General features: G+C 40.7%; 5 protein-coding genes across 5 annotated transcripts; 3 read left to right on the forward strand and 2 right to left on the reverse strand.

Annotated features, from left to right (window-relative positions):
• Nucleotides 1-31: 31 nt before the first annotated feature.
• BDBG_01249 (uncharacterized protein) lies at nt 32-1,770 on the forward strand (the record flags this gene model as incomplete). Its single annotated transcript, XM_031720262.1, has 4 exons — nt 32-203; nt 301-791; nt 861-1,302; nt 1,394-1,770. 4 exons carry the CDS (start codon nt 32-34, stop codon nt 1,768-1,770), a joined length of 1,482 nt encoding a protein of 493 aa, XP_031576356.1.
• Nucleotides 1,771-1,970: 200 nt separating this feature from the next.
• BDBG_16327 (uncharacterized protein) lies at nt 1,971-2,315 on the reverse strand. Its single transcript, XM_031724303.1, has one exon. It carries the CDS (start codon nt 2,278-2,280, stop codon nt 2,122-2,124), a length of 159 nt encoding a protein of 52 aa, XP_031576357.1. The 5' UTR covers nt 2,281-2,315; the 3' UTR covers nt 1,971-2,121.
• A 1,195-nt stretch (nt 2,316-3,510) lies between these two features.
• BDBG_16328 (uncharacterized protein) lies at nt 3,511-6,901 on the forward strand (the record flags this gene model as incomplete). Its single annotated transcript, XM_031724304.1, has 7 exons — nt 3,511-3,625; nt 3,687-4,072; nt 4,139-4,205; nt 4,293-4,414; nt 4,765-5,273; nt 5,344-6,492; nt 6,596-6,901. The coding sequence occupies 6 exons, from the start codon at nt 3,511-3,513 to the stop codon at nt 6,134-6,136; spliced, it is 1,992 nt and encodes a 663-aa protein (XP_031576358.1). The 3' UTR covers nt 6,137-6,492; nt 6,596-6,901.
• On the reverse strand, nt 5,257-9,663 carry BDBG_01252 (uncharacterized protein). The gene has a single exon (XM_002628298.2). The coding sequence runs from the start codon at nt 9,449-9,451 to the stop codon at nt 6,929-6,931; it is 2,523 nt and encodes an 840-aa protein (XP_002628344.2). The 5' UTR covers nt 9,452-9,663; the 3' UTR covers nt 5,257-6,928.
• A 2,434-nt stretch (nt 9,664-12,097) lies between these two features.
• On the forward strand, nt 12,098-12,564 carry BDBG_16329 (uncharacterized protein; the record flags this gene model as incomplete). The annotated part of the gene is made up of 3 exons (XM_031724305.1): nt 12,098-12,107; nt 12,228-12,391; nt 12,535-12,564. 3 exons carry the CDS (start codon nt 12,098-12,100, stop codon nt 12,562-12,564), a joined length of 204 nt encoding a protein of 67 aa, XP_031576359.1.
• Between the last annotated feature and the right edge of the window lie 2,473 nt (nt 12,565-15,037).

The following is a 15,037-nucleotide window of genomic DNA, read 5'->3' on the forward strand; positions in this document are numbered from 1 at the left end:
TTCTCGTTCCCTTGGGTTAACCCTTTCAATCATGGGCCCGTTCAACACAAATCGTGAGAATCGAAGTGATGCACCGCGTCGGCTTGTCCTTTGCTTTGACGGCACTGGGAACAGCTTTCAGGCGAACGAGTCAGATACAAATGTCGTTAAAATATACGATATGTTGAATCGTTTTGACAAGAACCAGTTCCATTACTATCAGCGTTAGTATATCCATACACCCCAACCTCCAATACACACATTTTGTCCTGTCGATCCTTACGAAATAAATAAGCGCTGATATTCATTCTCTTCTCCTAGCCGGAATTGGCACGTTTGATATTGGCTCAAGTCACTCGGGGACAACATTCATAGAGCGAGTAAGAACCAGTATTGGAGCGATGATGGACCAAGCTATCGGCACCACCTTCGAATACCACGTATCTGCTGGTTACAAATTCTTGATGAGATTTTACTCCCCTGGTGATGCAATATACATCTTCGGATTCTCTCGTGGGGCATATACTGCGAGGTTCCTGGCGGAGATGATCAACGTCATAGGCCTCCTGTCCCAGGGAAATGAAGATATGATTCGCTTTGCTTTCCAATCCTTCAGCGAAGTTCAACGGAATCGGGGCAAGATTAACAAGAGCACGAAAGAGGTTGAGCAGGAACGATACCTTGAACACTTCAAGCGAACCTTTTGTCGTCGCAATGTTAAGGTTTATTTCCTGGGTCTTTTTGACTGTGTGAACAGTGTCGGGCAATTTGAAGTTCCTTTCCGGCGACAATCATACCGCTATATTGCAACGGTAAAAATAACCGCTTCCCTCAACCGTGTGATTTCTTTACTGTCCTTGCATTTTTAACATGAAATCAAGCCCCCTGCAGTTCACATCCGTCATGCAGTTTCCATTCACGAACGCCGGCTCAAGTTCAAACCAGCACTTTTCCTATTCGAGAAGGAACATCAAGATTCTGACATCCAGGAAGTATGGTTTGCAGGAAATCACTGCGATGTTGGCGGAGGGTTTCACTACGAAGGCCCTGGGAAGCATCTTCTGTCCGATATCCCGTTGGCATGGATGGTCGACCAAGTCAACTCCCTCGATGATCAACCTGCCGGCAAACTAGCATTTGACCAGGAGACCATTATTAGAAGAGGCCACATGAAGGCAGGCCGTACACCTATGCTACTACCAACCCACGGCCTATCTTCCCATACTCCACGGGAATCTATTCTAAGAGAACGGAGACCGCACGACTTCCTAACCTTCGACCGTGGCGTAACACGCTTCGCAACGTTAATGTGGTGGATTCTAGGTACGTTCAAACCCTGATCGATTTAAATGCTACATTATTCCCGATATCCTATCATATCGGGTCGCTAACCGTACTCCCCTACTACATACAGAAATCCTCCCTCTTTTCACCCGCCTGGAACTCGAACACGGAGAATGGATCCCACGCTACTGGCCTCCGAATCTCGGGGCCACCCGTGACATACCCCGGGATGCCAAAATTCATGCTTCCGTAGCACAGATGTATAAGGCCGGTGTACTTACCGAAATGCCTCGGCTTGGTGGTGACCTACCTCCCTTTCTAGAGGATCCAATAATGCTTATACAGTCATTACCTTTTTTACTCTTTCACCTGCTGAAGCCGTGGAACTGGACCTACCGCTGGAGGAAACACAAACCAATTGCTCCAAAGACGCAAGAGGCCATCAAAAAGAAAGTAACAAGGGTGGTAGAATCGCATGGAGCTCGATCATGGAGTTGGACCTATTGAGGCTGGGTTTGCCCCTAGTGCGCATGCACTGAGAAGACGTAAAGCCCTTACCATCTAATCGAGCTAGTTTCTTTCTATCTATTCCTCATTAACCCTGTGGTCAATATTCCAATAATGTGGATATTTTCTTTGAACAAATGTCTTTTCCTTCGTTCCTGCAAGCTACTTAGGCTCAAAAATGAGGTTGAGATTTAGGTGTTTTTGACTAAACTCTAACCGTTAGCATAGCGGGTCACTCCTTGGGTCAAGCAGTAGTTACGCAGTATATTTGTAACACCCGTTTGAGCGTGGCTGAAATATTCTGGTTGGGATTTTAATGCCGAGTAACTTTTGTGGGAATCATCCGTGTTTTCACTTTTTCTTAGCAGCCATAGGACCTTGACGATAAGGTTCGATATACCTTTTTGTTGGTTTAGTATAAAAATGCACCCTTGAGATAGGCCCGTCACGATGGTCGAGCAATAGCGGTGTAATTCCGTGGCTTGTGGGTTTGCTGGCGACCCCGCACATCTAGAAACTTGGATGCGAGGAACCGAATGTCGTCGTTGAACAAGTAACCCAATGTGATAAAGGGATAGATTGCTGCATAATGACCAAATGCTAGCTTTCGTTGGGTGGTTTCCCAATGAAATCTCCTCCCTTCGAAATTAACTCTGCTGACAACACAACGAAACAGACACATCTGAAGTGTAAAGTTGGAGGTTTTTGATTGAATACCTGGGAGCGAATGATATTTTGAAAACTTTGGTGAGGTTAGGGTGTATAGTAGGGTTTTTAGGGTTTGTCTACGGGTTGTATGGCGACTTTAATACGATATATAGTTGTATAAATTCTTTCCCTTTCTTGTACGCTGAAATTTCGATTTCCGGTGCTTCAGGCTCTGGTTCGATCTCTGTTTCTATCGAAAGTACGCGGTACTAAGCGCCGAAGGTGGGTGATAGGATACTCGGGATTCGTGTAGTGCTTGCTCTATTTTGAAGCAATTCACCTAGCATAACCAACCAACAACTCTCTTCTTCCCCCTGTGCGTGCCATTTAAACATCTGCGGAAAAAATGAATCAATCAATCACACCGTTGTAACTCGTCTCCGGGAGCTCCCCCCTAGTCATCCCCAATCAATGTAAGTGACGTTCAAGCCACTGAAGATCCTCTGATCGACAGAATCACAATTAGCTCTTTTCTTGGCACTTTGCAAGGAGGGTCGGAGTTCGCGCAACCACGTAGCTGGTGAGGAATTGCCGGATTGGATGCCCACGGACCATCCACGTCTGATAGCTATGCTATGGTACCTATCCGAGCCAAGGTGCGACCAGCGCTGGTAACGGCGTTGGGAGGCCTTTCTAATAGCCTGAGCAAAATACTCGATTGAGCTCCGCTATGGAGTACGAAAGCCTTTCCTTTGTAGATCTTGCTCAATTTCCAGATGAAGTAGATGTCTGGCCTTGGGGTGGACAAGTACCTGAGAAGATCCTATATTGTTGTGGGGCGCCGTGCGTAGGTATCTTTAAGGCTACTTCGTTGACGGCATCGTTCTCCTTGGTGCAATGCTCCCATCCTGCCTATATCGCTCTCTGCCCGTTAGCGTTCCTTACCAAAACGACAGCCACAATGTCCCACATATATCATGGACGGAGAGTGAAATCAACCTCTATAGCTTTTATATTTCTTCTCGTACGGCTTTGATTTGTTTTTGCGTGCGCTTTTCCTTCTAGGCTCAACCAACGACACACATACCAGAGATGGGGATATCGCGAGTAATGATGGCGGCCGTGACTGTGGCATCCGTCGTGAGCTTTAGTTCGGTGTATGCAGCAGCGGATTACGCACGATGGCGTCCACCAGGGCCGGGTGACGGTAAGATATTTTGGCCAAAGGTTTTTCTCGGACAATTTTATAATTCTGACAATATTGACAGTCCGTGGGCCATGCCCTGCACTGAACAGCCTTGCAAACCATGGCATACTGCCTCACAATGGCAAGCGAATGACTTATCCGACCTTACTTGAAGGCATATCAGAGGGTTTAAATGTTGGATTTGACCTCACCCTTGTTGCCGGAACTGGAGGGATGATAGGGGCGAAAAACCCGCTTCAGCTTTACTTCAACTTAGACGATCTGGCGAATCACGACTTGTTTGCCGAACACGATGCAAGCTTATCACGAAGTGACATATTCTTTGGCGACAATAACAGCTTCAACGAGACAATCTGGCAGAGCGTTCTCGACTATTTCAGACACGACGAAACCGTAAGCTTTCTAGCAGCTGCTAAGGCTCGGCTAAATCGCATCAAAACAGAAAGAGTACGAAATCCCGACTTTACGTTTAATGCGAAAGATGTCGTCATTAGCTATACTGAAACTGCGCAGTATTTAAGTGTGTTTGGGAACCCTGATACAGGACATCCCCAGGTTGATTGGATCAGGATTTTCTTCGGTGAGTACATGTACGGAGTACTGTACATTTAGAAATCCTAGGCATATGCACCAGTACCTTGTATCAGATCTCTAATTGAAAACATAGAGCAAGAACGGTTGCCATATGATGAGGGATGGGAGCGACCATCTAAACAAACAAACGCGGTAACCCTCGCGCCTTTGGTTGCAAAGCTCATGGTAGCTGGTGGGCAAATTGTTCCAGAGGCAGTATGGATGGTAGAGAACATTTTGTTAAAAATCTTGACGGGTCAGCCCATAGAAGGCTTGATAGGAAGACTCCCATTCATAAATACATAAATAAGGCATAATGGAAAAAGTAAGGAATTTCAAAACCAGTTACGACTGTGCTGGATGGCGGCTCATACTATTGCTCCGTATACATGGCCCTGGTTTCTCGCTGTCGTTTCATGCTTCCCTCCCCTACCTCCAGGAGCGTTGTCTCTTGGGTATATATGAGCATGTATGTAGATGTACATACACCACACGATAGTCTTTAGTGTATCTATAACAAGAATATCATAAATGTTGTGAATCCACTCCCTTGTATGTATATATAGTATGCTAAAGTGGTCGCTGAGGCTGGAGCGGACGAAAGCATGCTCTGCTTAGTCACCAACAAAATCCCGCCTTCTCGCCGCAGGAACAGATCGCGAACGGACAGTGATAGCGACATCGACCGCGCTACAACACCCAAAGCTCCGTTTGGAAGTTTTATCAACCTGACCAGAAATCGCCTCACATTCGCAATGGAAGTCCTTCACAATCCCCCGGAAGCCTCCTCATTTATTCCGCTTGCCGAACACCAATCGCATACCCCAGTATCGTTCTACTCAGGCCCCCCGATCCTGCACCATTTGAGCGAACGATGTAAAATAGTGATTTTAGAAAGGGAATTAAGCAAATCCGCTGCCTTGAGCGGGTTGCGACCAAGTGTGACGGGAGCTGAAGCTGTGAATGGCACTCCAGTTGGTGAAACTTCCGTTTCCGCTACAGCTCCCGCGGCCGCGAGTTCGGATCGGGAGAAAGAGATTGTGATAGATGGGATCGATGTTTGGGTAACATCTGAGTATGGATATACATTCCCCCACGTATATGATATTTCTACGAGGATGTTCGCACCTCTAACGTTGAAACAGGCGCCTACTCCTCTACTCCCAGCCTTCTAAAACCGGTGTCACAATCCCATACCCATCCATCTCCCTGCATGCGATTCAGCGCCTGCAAATACCTAACTCCAATCCCCTCGCGACTCCATCCACTGGAGATGAAAATACTGTGCAGGGGCTATATATACAACTTGCAACAGACAGTAATGACAACCAGGAGGATGAGGACATGGAAGAAGGTAGCATATGTCTAACAATTGTACCTCCGCCTCCGCCTCCCCAACCACAACCACAACCTCAAGCACAAGAACAACAGCAACAGCAACAACAGCAAGAAGACAACCTCATCACTACAGAAGAAGAGGAAAACAAACCCAGCCAAGCCCCAACACAAGACCTCTTTGCCGCCGTCTCAGCCTGCTCGAACCTGCACCCAGACCCACCCTCGCAACCTGGAAGCGACGACGAAGGTGACACGGATATGCAGGATAACCCAACCCAACAACTGGATAGTAGTATCTTGTATCAGAACGGCGTGATCATTCCTGGCAATAACGCTGGCGGCCTACCGCCTGCGATGCCCGGGAGTGGAGGTTGGATTACGGCGGAGAATGTGCATGAGTATTTTGATGAGGAAGGGAATTGGAAAGGGGGGGATGGTAATGAGGGTGAGCAGGGCGAAGGGTCGGGTGGAGTTTCTTTGGGCCCAGGGGCGGGGACGGTTAGGCCTCGTGAGGAAGGGGGTGAGGATAATGCGAGGGTCGGTTGCGAGGCGGATGCGGGTGAGGGTGGGGAGGAGACGAAGTGGAGGAGAACGGGTTGAGTGTTAACTATTGTTTCAAAAAGGAATAATCTGTAAATTTGGATGTTTTATGATATTTTTCTCTTTCATACCTCGAGGTGAGTTTTCTGGCTTATGTATTAGATAATTTACCTTGGTAGGGAGGAAGGTATAGCCATGAAAAGAAGATTAATTGTATTTGTTTGGTTTCAGACAGGGTGTGCTCATCGTGAGAGGCCTACAACGGGTGCAATTAAACATTAAGACAACGATCAACGGCTTCGAGAAATAGACGGGTGAAACAAACAACAATTGCACAGTCCACGCAAATCGAATACAACGGCAAGCAGAAGCGGCACCGTTACCTACAGGAGGAGGAAACGGAAATGATCAAGATCGTATGCACTTACATCTTCCAGCTTCTCCCAGGATCGAAATCAAAAAAAAAAAAAAAAAAAAAAAAAAAAAAGCATACGAGCAAGCTAACACGACATCAAATAGACATCCAGGACAAATTATTGAAGTCAGCGAAATACTACCCCCATTCCCATTAGTAAACATGCCAAACAAGGGACCAACTCACAAAAGGCTAAGCGCGAGAAAAGAAAGCCAACAGGATCAGAACGGAGAAGAGCAACGTATGACAGAGGACCCTAAATGGATATGCACCAAGTAGTAGTTCAAACAATTCCAAATAGAAGACATAACTACCTAGAACCAATAGCAATTAAAATTCAAGAGCGACAACAATAATAACTCATCTTTGCCGTGCACCATATTCCATACCTACCTTACTCTCGCCCATATTTCATCAAGCAGGGCTGTCCATCACCTTCACTCCTTCAAAAATCCAAACTGATCATACATGCTCCCAGGAGTTCTCACAATCGATGAAGTCAGTTGTTCTGCCCCCAATCCAGTTCCTGCTTTCAACGGCGTCGAAACCGGCGGCGCTGCGGATCTTTTCTGTCTGTCAGAAGGTGATTTAGTTCCCTCTTGTTGAATAGAAGATCTAGCTCCAGCTTCCTCTTTTCCCAACTGATGATACTGGGATGGGCTGGGTTTCGGAGTGGGAGTTTCGCTACCATCGTCACATTTAGTGGTAGCATTACCGCCATTCTCCTTGTCACTACCCTCACAACAACCTCCATAAGGCTCATCATGCATCGCGATATTGGAGACAGATTTTATGGTTGTGAGTGCTACTCGAAATTTGGGGGCGCGGGAGCGGGATGGCGGTTGTGACACTTTTGGGATGGGTAGGACAGGCAGGGGTCTTGGCTTCTTCCCCCCTGACGTTTCTTCTTCCAATTCAGAGTTTTCGGGGAGAGCAAAAGCGTTCCTCGTAGGGCGACCGCTTCTATTGAGATTCCTCGCATCTTTGTCCACATTCGCGATATTGTTTGCATGACTCTCGAAAACAGGGAAACTGGATACTGTATGCGTGGACGTGGTTGTCGATGGAGCCGATGCGTGGTGCTCGCTTGTAGGCGTAGTAGTAATAGTAGACGTTACTGATGTGGAGCGCGCAGGTTGGGACTGAGCTTGATGTTGGGATCGTACACTCGTCGACGTGATTCGGCGGAGCGATGAACGACGGGGAATGCCTGGTCTATCATCAGTGAGGCTTTGGGAAGTGTTTAGTACGCTGGAAGGACTTGGTGTCGACAGGTTTTTCGTTTCTACGCCACGGTCAATTGGAGTAGGCGTAGGTTCCCCGCCTTCATCGTCGGCCAAGTTCTGCTCGTCGTTATCAAAAGGGCTTTTAGAATCCTCAGTGGACGGTGGGAGTTCAGAAGATTCATTGATTTGACGGGTCGGGGTAACGGCTTTTGGTGGAGGTGTTGATTTACAAGAACTCTCTTCCAACTCCTCAATAGTTGGCGACAATGAAGTTGGAATGGGGTTTTGTTGACACACGGATAACCTGACACTCTTTCGGCGTTGATGTCCCTTCTTTTCCTCGTCGATAGATATTTTCCGCCGGGTTGATACGCGTGATGAACCAGCAGCACATTGAGCTCGCTTGGATGCACAACCATTGGCGTTTGACAACTGTCGAGTTCCACAATTCTTCCCGTTCTCAGTGATAGGCTTCAATATGGCTGACTGAGAGTGTGGTTGGTCCAACCTACATCCACTTTCATGGATGAAAGACGTGATTGCTTTGTTTGTGGTAGGCAGTTGACCCATTCGATTACTGGTATTAGTTTGAATCCATGGGCCACTCGTGAGTGAACGCGATACTCCGGGCGAAGGGGCATGCAGCTGGCAGATGCTAGTTGGCGACTGGACACCCAAAATGTGAGACGATTTTTCCGGGTAATGCATCGACGCGCTTCGTCTGGGAGAACCGTGATCCTGGACGTTCCTGTATGAGCTAGTAGACGTCGAGCTGTAGCGCCGGGGTGACGTTGCTGGTGGGATACGGGATACCGGTCCGCCTGCGGCAGAGGCTGATAGCCACCACCCACCTGTCGAAGTATACCGTTCATGAGTCCTAGGATAGGGTTCTCTGGCCGTCTCTAAATCAACTGAATCATTCAAGCTCTCCCGGACAGGATCGTCAAGTATAGAGCTGCCTGCAGTGTCCAGACTCTTGTTTGAAAGTAGCATGGAATTTTGTCTGGTCAGATCAGGCACCACAGGCGGACGCAGAGCTGGCAATGGGGGTACATCGTGCTTTGGAGGAGAGCCCGGAACTTGGCGTAGAATCCATTCAGACCGTCTTTTGGATAATTCAGAATCCACCAAATATGGGCCTCCTCGCATTGTTGCAGTAATATCATAGTATGACCCTTTTCTTGTCAGTGGCCATGAAGTGATACGGGCCCCTGCATCCTCATTGGTGGTGTCGTCATGCGGCAGAGGTGGTTTCCTCTTTGGAATGCAGTCTGCCTGAAGCTCTGCGATTGAGCGAGGAGATGAATCAATGTTCGCAACATCCGAGGGGCCTGTATACGAACATGGAGGTGGGACAGACTCGAGAGGTATGTCCCTACTTGATTTCTTGTGCAGGCGACGCGAATTACGCGACGATAATGTCGACATACGCGAAGATCTCCTTTCAGAAGTATGGCAGGGAGCCGGTTCCAGAATAGCCGGAGAAGACACTTGCCCGCGGATATTTTCCGTGGAGCTAATTGCAGACCATTGCCTTGCGCCGGCGTTTGAAAAAGGAAATGTTGAATGGAATAACCCACGCGACTGGGGGTATAAATTGGAATTGGGCCCATTGGAATGGAGGATATTCTTCCGGCGATAGCGTAGGCAAAGGATAGTCACTAGTAAAATAGACAAGAACACAGTAACAGCACAAACAATGGAAATTAACACAACATCACTCAGGAGAGCCATTGAGTTGACACATTCAAGGATTGATTAGCATGAGAAGAGTGTAATGCTGCTTGAGAGTGTGAATCTCAGCAGAGTGTGAAGTTCACAGAATTATGTGAGAAAGTTGAGCTGTGAATAGGGAGAGAAATACCAGACATAGTTATATATATACAAAACCATAGATAAGAAGAAAAGAAGAAAGCACTGAATATTTTGTTTTACTTTTATAACTATTGTCAGACTTATTGTTAGTGTAAGTGAGATATTATCACAGCACTATGAGAGTGTAATAGAGTTCTTATCACATCATGATAAACAAGTCTCAATCACTCACTTGCACTCACTTATTCAGCTTGAAAAACACACTGTTTAATCTCTCAGATAAATGTAATGAGATATGAATAACTGCATATAACTTGTATAGATGAATTTCATGTAATTCACAGCTATTAATATGTTAATAGAGAATAATTATATAGATGAAAAAGATGAATAATACTATAGTAGTATTATAGAGTAAATGTAGAAGCTTTAAGTAAGATATAATTAAATATCAGATATATAAGAGGTTTACACTGAATAAATCAGTATAATATTTATAAATCTTATATAACAAAGTGAAAAATGTTAGAGAAGAAAAGAAAGAGAAAGTGCAGAAATTAGTAATTAAAGTAAATATTTATATATATATACAGTGAAGCTTCAGAGTGAAAGAATAGAAATTTCATGAGTTTTTTAACTAAGAATCAGTGACTGAGAATCAGAGCTTTCAGTAAAATCTGTGAAGTGTAATAAAATAGTTTATATAATTGATTAAATACAGCCTGCTACATTAATTTCTTCTTTTCAGAAGTAATATAAAGCTATAAGTATGTAGTTCTTATCAAGCTACTGTCTCAGATAACACAGAGCTCAGAGTTCAGATTAAGTGATTATAGCTGACTTATTTCACAAGATATTATCAGCTATAGCTGTAGAGTCTCTTATCAAGAATATTCTTCAATCTCTTTTTCAAGTTTATTATCTTCTTTTATAATCTCTGATAATTATCAGTTAAAAGTTAGTTAAAAAGAGAATGAATTAGTAATAACATAGTAAAGTAAGCTTGTATAAAAGATTGTTGATAATTACTACACCTACTCTAGTCACATGTCACTTCAACCTATTTAGTGTAACTTATATAGATAGATTATATACAATATAATAATATTATTCTTTAAGAGATTATAAAGCTCTTTTACAAGCTAAATGAATAATTATAATAACATGCAATTAACATCTTCATGTGTCATTACAAGCATGTCTAGATAATTTATTAAGTAATTAAACTCATGATTAATCTAAGATCTGAGAGAATATCTGACTTAATAAAAGAATACATATCTTTAAGACAGAGAAATCAGAAAATATCAGAGTAGTAAACACAAGATCACAGATCACTGCTAATATTAATAATAAATCAGAAGATAACTTCTGAAGTATTTGAGTAAAATAAAATCATCATAGAGAAACAGTCTGACAAGTTCAATAAATATAAAGATCTGATTGAAGATATCAGTGAGATGCTAGATAATGCAGAAAGCTCAAGTGACTGAAACAACAATAGCTCTGTGAGTGAGAAGACTCACATGAGACTAGAAATTACAAGACTTCAGCATAAAGTCAAGTGAATGAAGACAGACAGAGATGAAAACAAAGAGCTTAGTATAGATTTAATAAACTATCTTTAATAAAAGAGTAGAATATCTGCATTGATGAAGATTCTTAATGAATTCAGAGATTAAGTAAGATCTATAAAGAAGTCTGTTATACTCACTGACTCTGTAAATTATTCTATATAAAAAGAAGAGATTCTGCTCACAGCAAGACAATCTGAAATGAATGACATTCTTAATAATAAGCAGATTAATTCTGATAAGAATGTCAGTATGAATATGCAATATTTTTGATCAGAATGAAATATCTGACTATATAATTACATATAATCTATGATTATCTCATAGGTCAAATCTCACTTTATTATACTCAAGAAGTTTCAACTATCTGCTTATTCTCTATAATCTGTCATAGAGAATAATTTCACTGAGAGGCCTGCTGTCTGCAGAACTCATCTGTTTCAAGAATTGATTAAGATAATATTAAAATCAAAGAGTTCTGATTACACATTTATTGAACATTTAATCATAATTAGAACTGATTATATCTGATTGAAATATAATGTCAAAGATTTCATGTTTTTCAACAGACTTCTTACAGGGGTTAGTAAAGATTGATTATCTTTTATAAAGAATCAAATGAATGTAATAGAGAAGAATGAGAATGCTAGAATACTTGAAGATAATTTCATAAGATTGTGTTAAGATATTCTTTTACAATTATCAGCTACTGATGAATCTCTCATCTCTGATGAAAAGACCTCTGCAAATAATACTCAAGATCTCAACAGAAAGAATAAAAAGAATAAGAAGAAGAAGAAGATCTCTGAGAATAAGAACAAAGATTTTATCAAGCTGAATAGAAAGGGTAATAATACTATCAAAATATGTTATCATTGTCAGAAGATTGATCACATTCAAACAGATTACTGATTGAAATTTTCTGAAAAACATTCTACTAGCTGTGATAAGAATAAGAATAAGGATGAAACAGGCTCAGTGTCAGTTCATAATGTTGTTAAGTAAGTATTTCATACAATAGAAACAGTCTATTCTACTGATCAAACTGATAAAGATATCTGAGTTTTGAACTCTGAATTCAGTGCTTCATGCTACACCTTGCAAGAATCTCATATTGATAGTGTCACAGAAGATTAATATCATATTGAAGATGATTGACAGATTAACAGCTTCTGCAACAGCTATAGAGAAGATGAATATATCAGTTGAAGAAGTAAATCTGCTGCTGCAGAATGTCTGCTACATTCTCAAGCTGAAGATTAATCTTATGAGTTTTGAAAAGCTTGTATGTCAGAGCTATACATATAAGTAACTGATCTATGAAAATACTCATTCAATCTTACTAACCTCTTCTGACAAGATATTGAGTTTTACTGTTAAATTGAGTGATAAGAATATCTATATTCTGAAAAAATAATTCATGACTAGAGACTTGATTCAATTCACAATGTTAAATAATGAATTTGAATCTGTGAAAATTCTACAGTCTGCAGAGAAAAAAGATTCTCTGCTAGCATTGCTTAATAAGAATATCAAGATTGTTAAACATACAATGTTACAATGACATCAAAAGCTTAATCATTTCAATGTCACAGATATTCTCAAATTAGCAGTAGATTCATGACTGAGAATGAGAATTAAGAATAATAGAGCTTTATCATTCTGCAAGACCTGTGTACAGGTAAAAATGACATGTTCAATATTCATATCAATGACAAGAACTATTAAATCTGTGATAAGATTCTTCATGAATCTTGCAGATGATAACTGTACACTATATAATGAAATCAATCTCTCTACTCATGAAGAAGCTAATTATTAAATGAGTATTACAGATAATGTCATATGCTCAGATGAATTATTCTTATAATATCAAAGAGTGAGATCACTGCACATTTAATGATCTTTATTGATGAAATTGAGACTACTACTCAATATTGAATTGGAACTTTACACTGAAATAGCAGAGATGAATTTAAAAGTGATGAATTAAAGATCTACTGTCAGTGAAAAGAAATTATATATGAGATCACTATATCTGATACATCACAGTTCAACAGCTCTGCAGAATATATCAATTGTATTGTAGATAAAAAGATAAGAAGCTTACTATTCAACAGTGAGCTTGTAAGAGAACTTTGAGATGAAGCTATTCAAGCTGTAGTCATAATAATTAACACATTCTCAATATCAATGAAGATTTATAAGTGTCAGAGAGAGTTCTCATTATTTTCTTTTGAAGCTTAGACAGATGTTCAATCTTCTGCTCATTGAATACACAGATGAGAATGTAAGATGTATAAGAAGAATCTAAAGATTATCAATAAGCTTGCAGATAGAACTGACAGTAAGCAATGATAATTAGTTAAATATCAAGAACTATATTAATATTGTATCTAAGACTCTGCAATCTGAAAGCTTGAGATTGTAAGAGATATTATTTTTGATGAAGAATTGACTACAGAAGAAGCACTGATAAATGTTATTAAAGAAGCAGTTAAACTGTCAGAGAAATTGAATATTCTTGACACTATGAAGAAATGATAACACTATCTTCTAAGAAGACTTATAAAGAATAAATCTGATGTTTTAAAGATGCTTACTGATGATGATATGAACAGCACGCTGAAACTGACATATCTACTAGATAATGAGACAGAACTTGTGAATAATGATATGAATGACTCTGTGAATGATGAAGATTCTGTACTTAGTGTTCTTAATAACTGTTCAATCACACTGGCAGAGGTCAAAAGAAGCCATGACTGAGAACATTGACACCAGGCAATGAAGAAGGAAGTGAAAACCTTTGAATGAAAGAAGATATATATTATTGTTGAAAAGGCCTCAGAAATGAACTTTCTTACAGATAAATAAGTGTACAATTGAAAATTGAATAATAAGAATGAAATTATTCACTTTAGAGCTTATTAAGTGATTAGAGATTTCCTACAATAACAAGATGTTCATTATAATAAGTTATATACAGTAGTGATGTCTGAATCTATATTGCAGAGCTTATTCACTATATTAATAGCAAGAGATTGAAAAGTCAGATTGATTAACTATGTATCTGTGTTTTTGAATAAGGTATTGCCTCAAAATGAGATGATATTTATACAACTATTCACAGGGATCAAGCACAGTCATGGTGAATTAGTAGAGCTTGTATATCAGAGCTTATACAGAATGAAACAGACAGTAAGAACATGGTATTTTCTTATAATAGAATACTTGATGAATCTAGAATTTAAGATCTCATCTTACAACAGTGAATTTCTTTATTATTTAAATTACAAGTTATTCTTGATACTACATATCAATAACTGTTGAATCACAGAGTCTGAAGAGAGTGAAATTGAGTAGATTTTAATGAAAATCAGGAAAAGATTCAAGACAAAAGAAGTTGAACAGAATAAATCTTATCTGAGAATAAAGATTAAATACTGAGATGAAAATCTAGCAGTTACACAGAGCTGTTATGTTGAAGAAATATTGAAAGATTTTGAAATGAATAAGGTTAATTCTGTGAGAACCTCAATGATGACAGGTATATGACTGGAATTTTCACCTGATAAGAATGATGAATTGAATGATAACTTTACAGTTATAAGATATCATCAAGAATTGAAATCATTACAGTATTTGATCTCAAGCAGCTGATCAGATCTGGTGTTCACAGTTAACTATCTCTCATGTTTTAACTCATGTCTGTACAAGACATGTTGAGCAGTGTTGAAGCATGTTCTACATTATGTCAAGAAGATGAAAAATCATGGTATATTATATAAGAAGAAGATAGAAGATAATCTGAGTCCTGTAATATACTGCAATTCAGACTGAGTGAGGGCAGATTCTCAATACAAATCAACTATCAGCTACATTATATTGATTAATGAGTCATCAATCTCATAGCAGTTACAGAGACAGA

Source organism: Blastomyces gilchristii (genome assembly GCF_000003855.2).
Source record: "Blastomyces gilchristii SLH14081 genomic scaffold supercont1.2, whole genome shotgun sequence".
Taxonomy (NCBI): Eukaryota; Fungi; Ascomycota; class Eurotiomycetes; order Onygenales; family Ajellomycetaceae; genus Blastomyces; species Blastomyces gilchristii.

Coding starts and splice junctions, on each gene's coding strand:
- BDBG_01252 (XM_002628298.2), bottom strand. CDS start 9,451: ATGGCTCTCCTGAGTGATGTTGTGTTAATTTCCATTGTTTGTGCTGTT.
- BDBG_16327 (XM_031724303.1), bottom strand. CDS start 2,280: ATGTGCGGGGTCGCCAGCAAACCCACAAGCCACGGAATTACACCGCTA.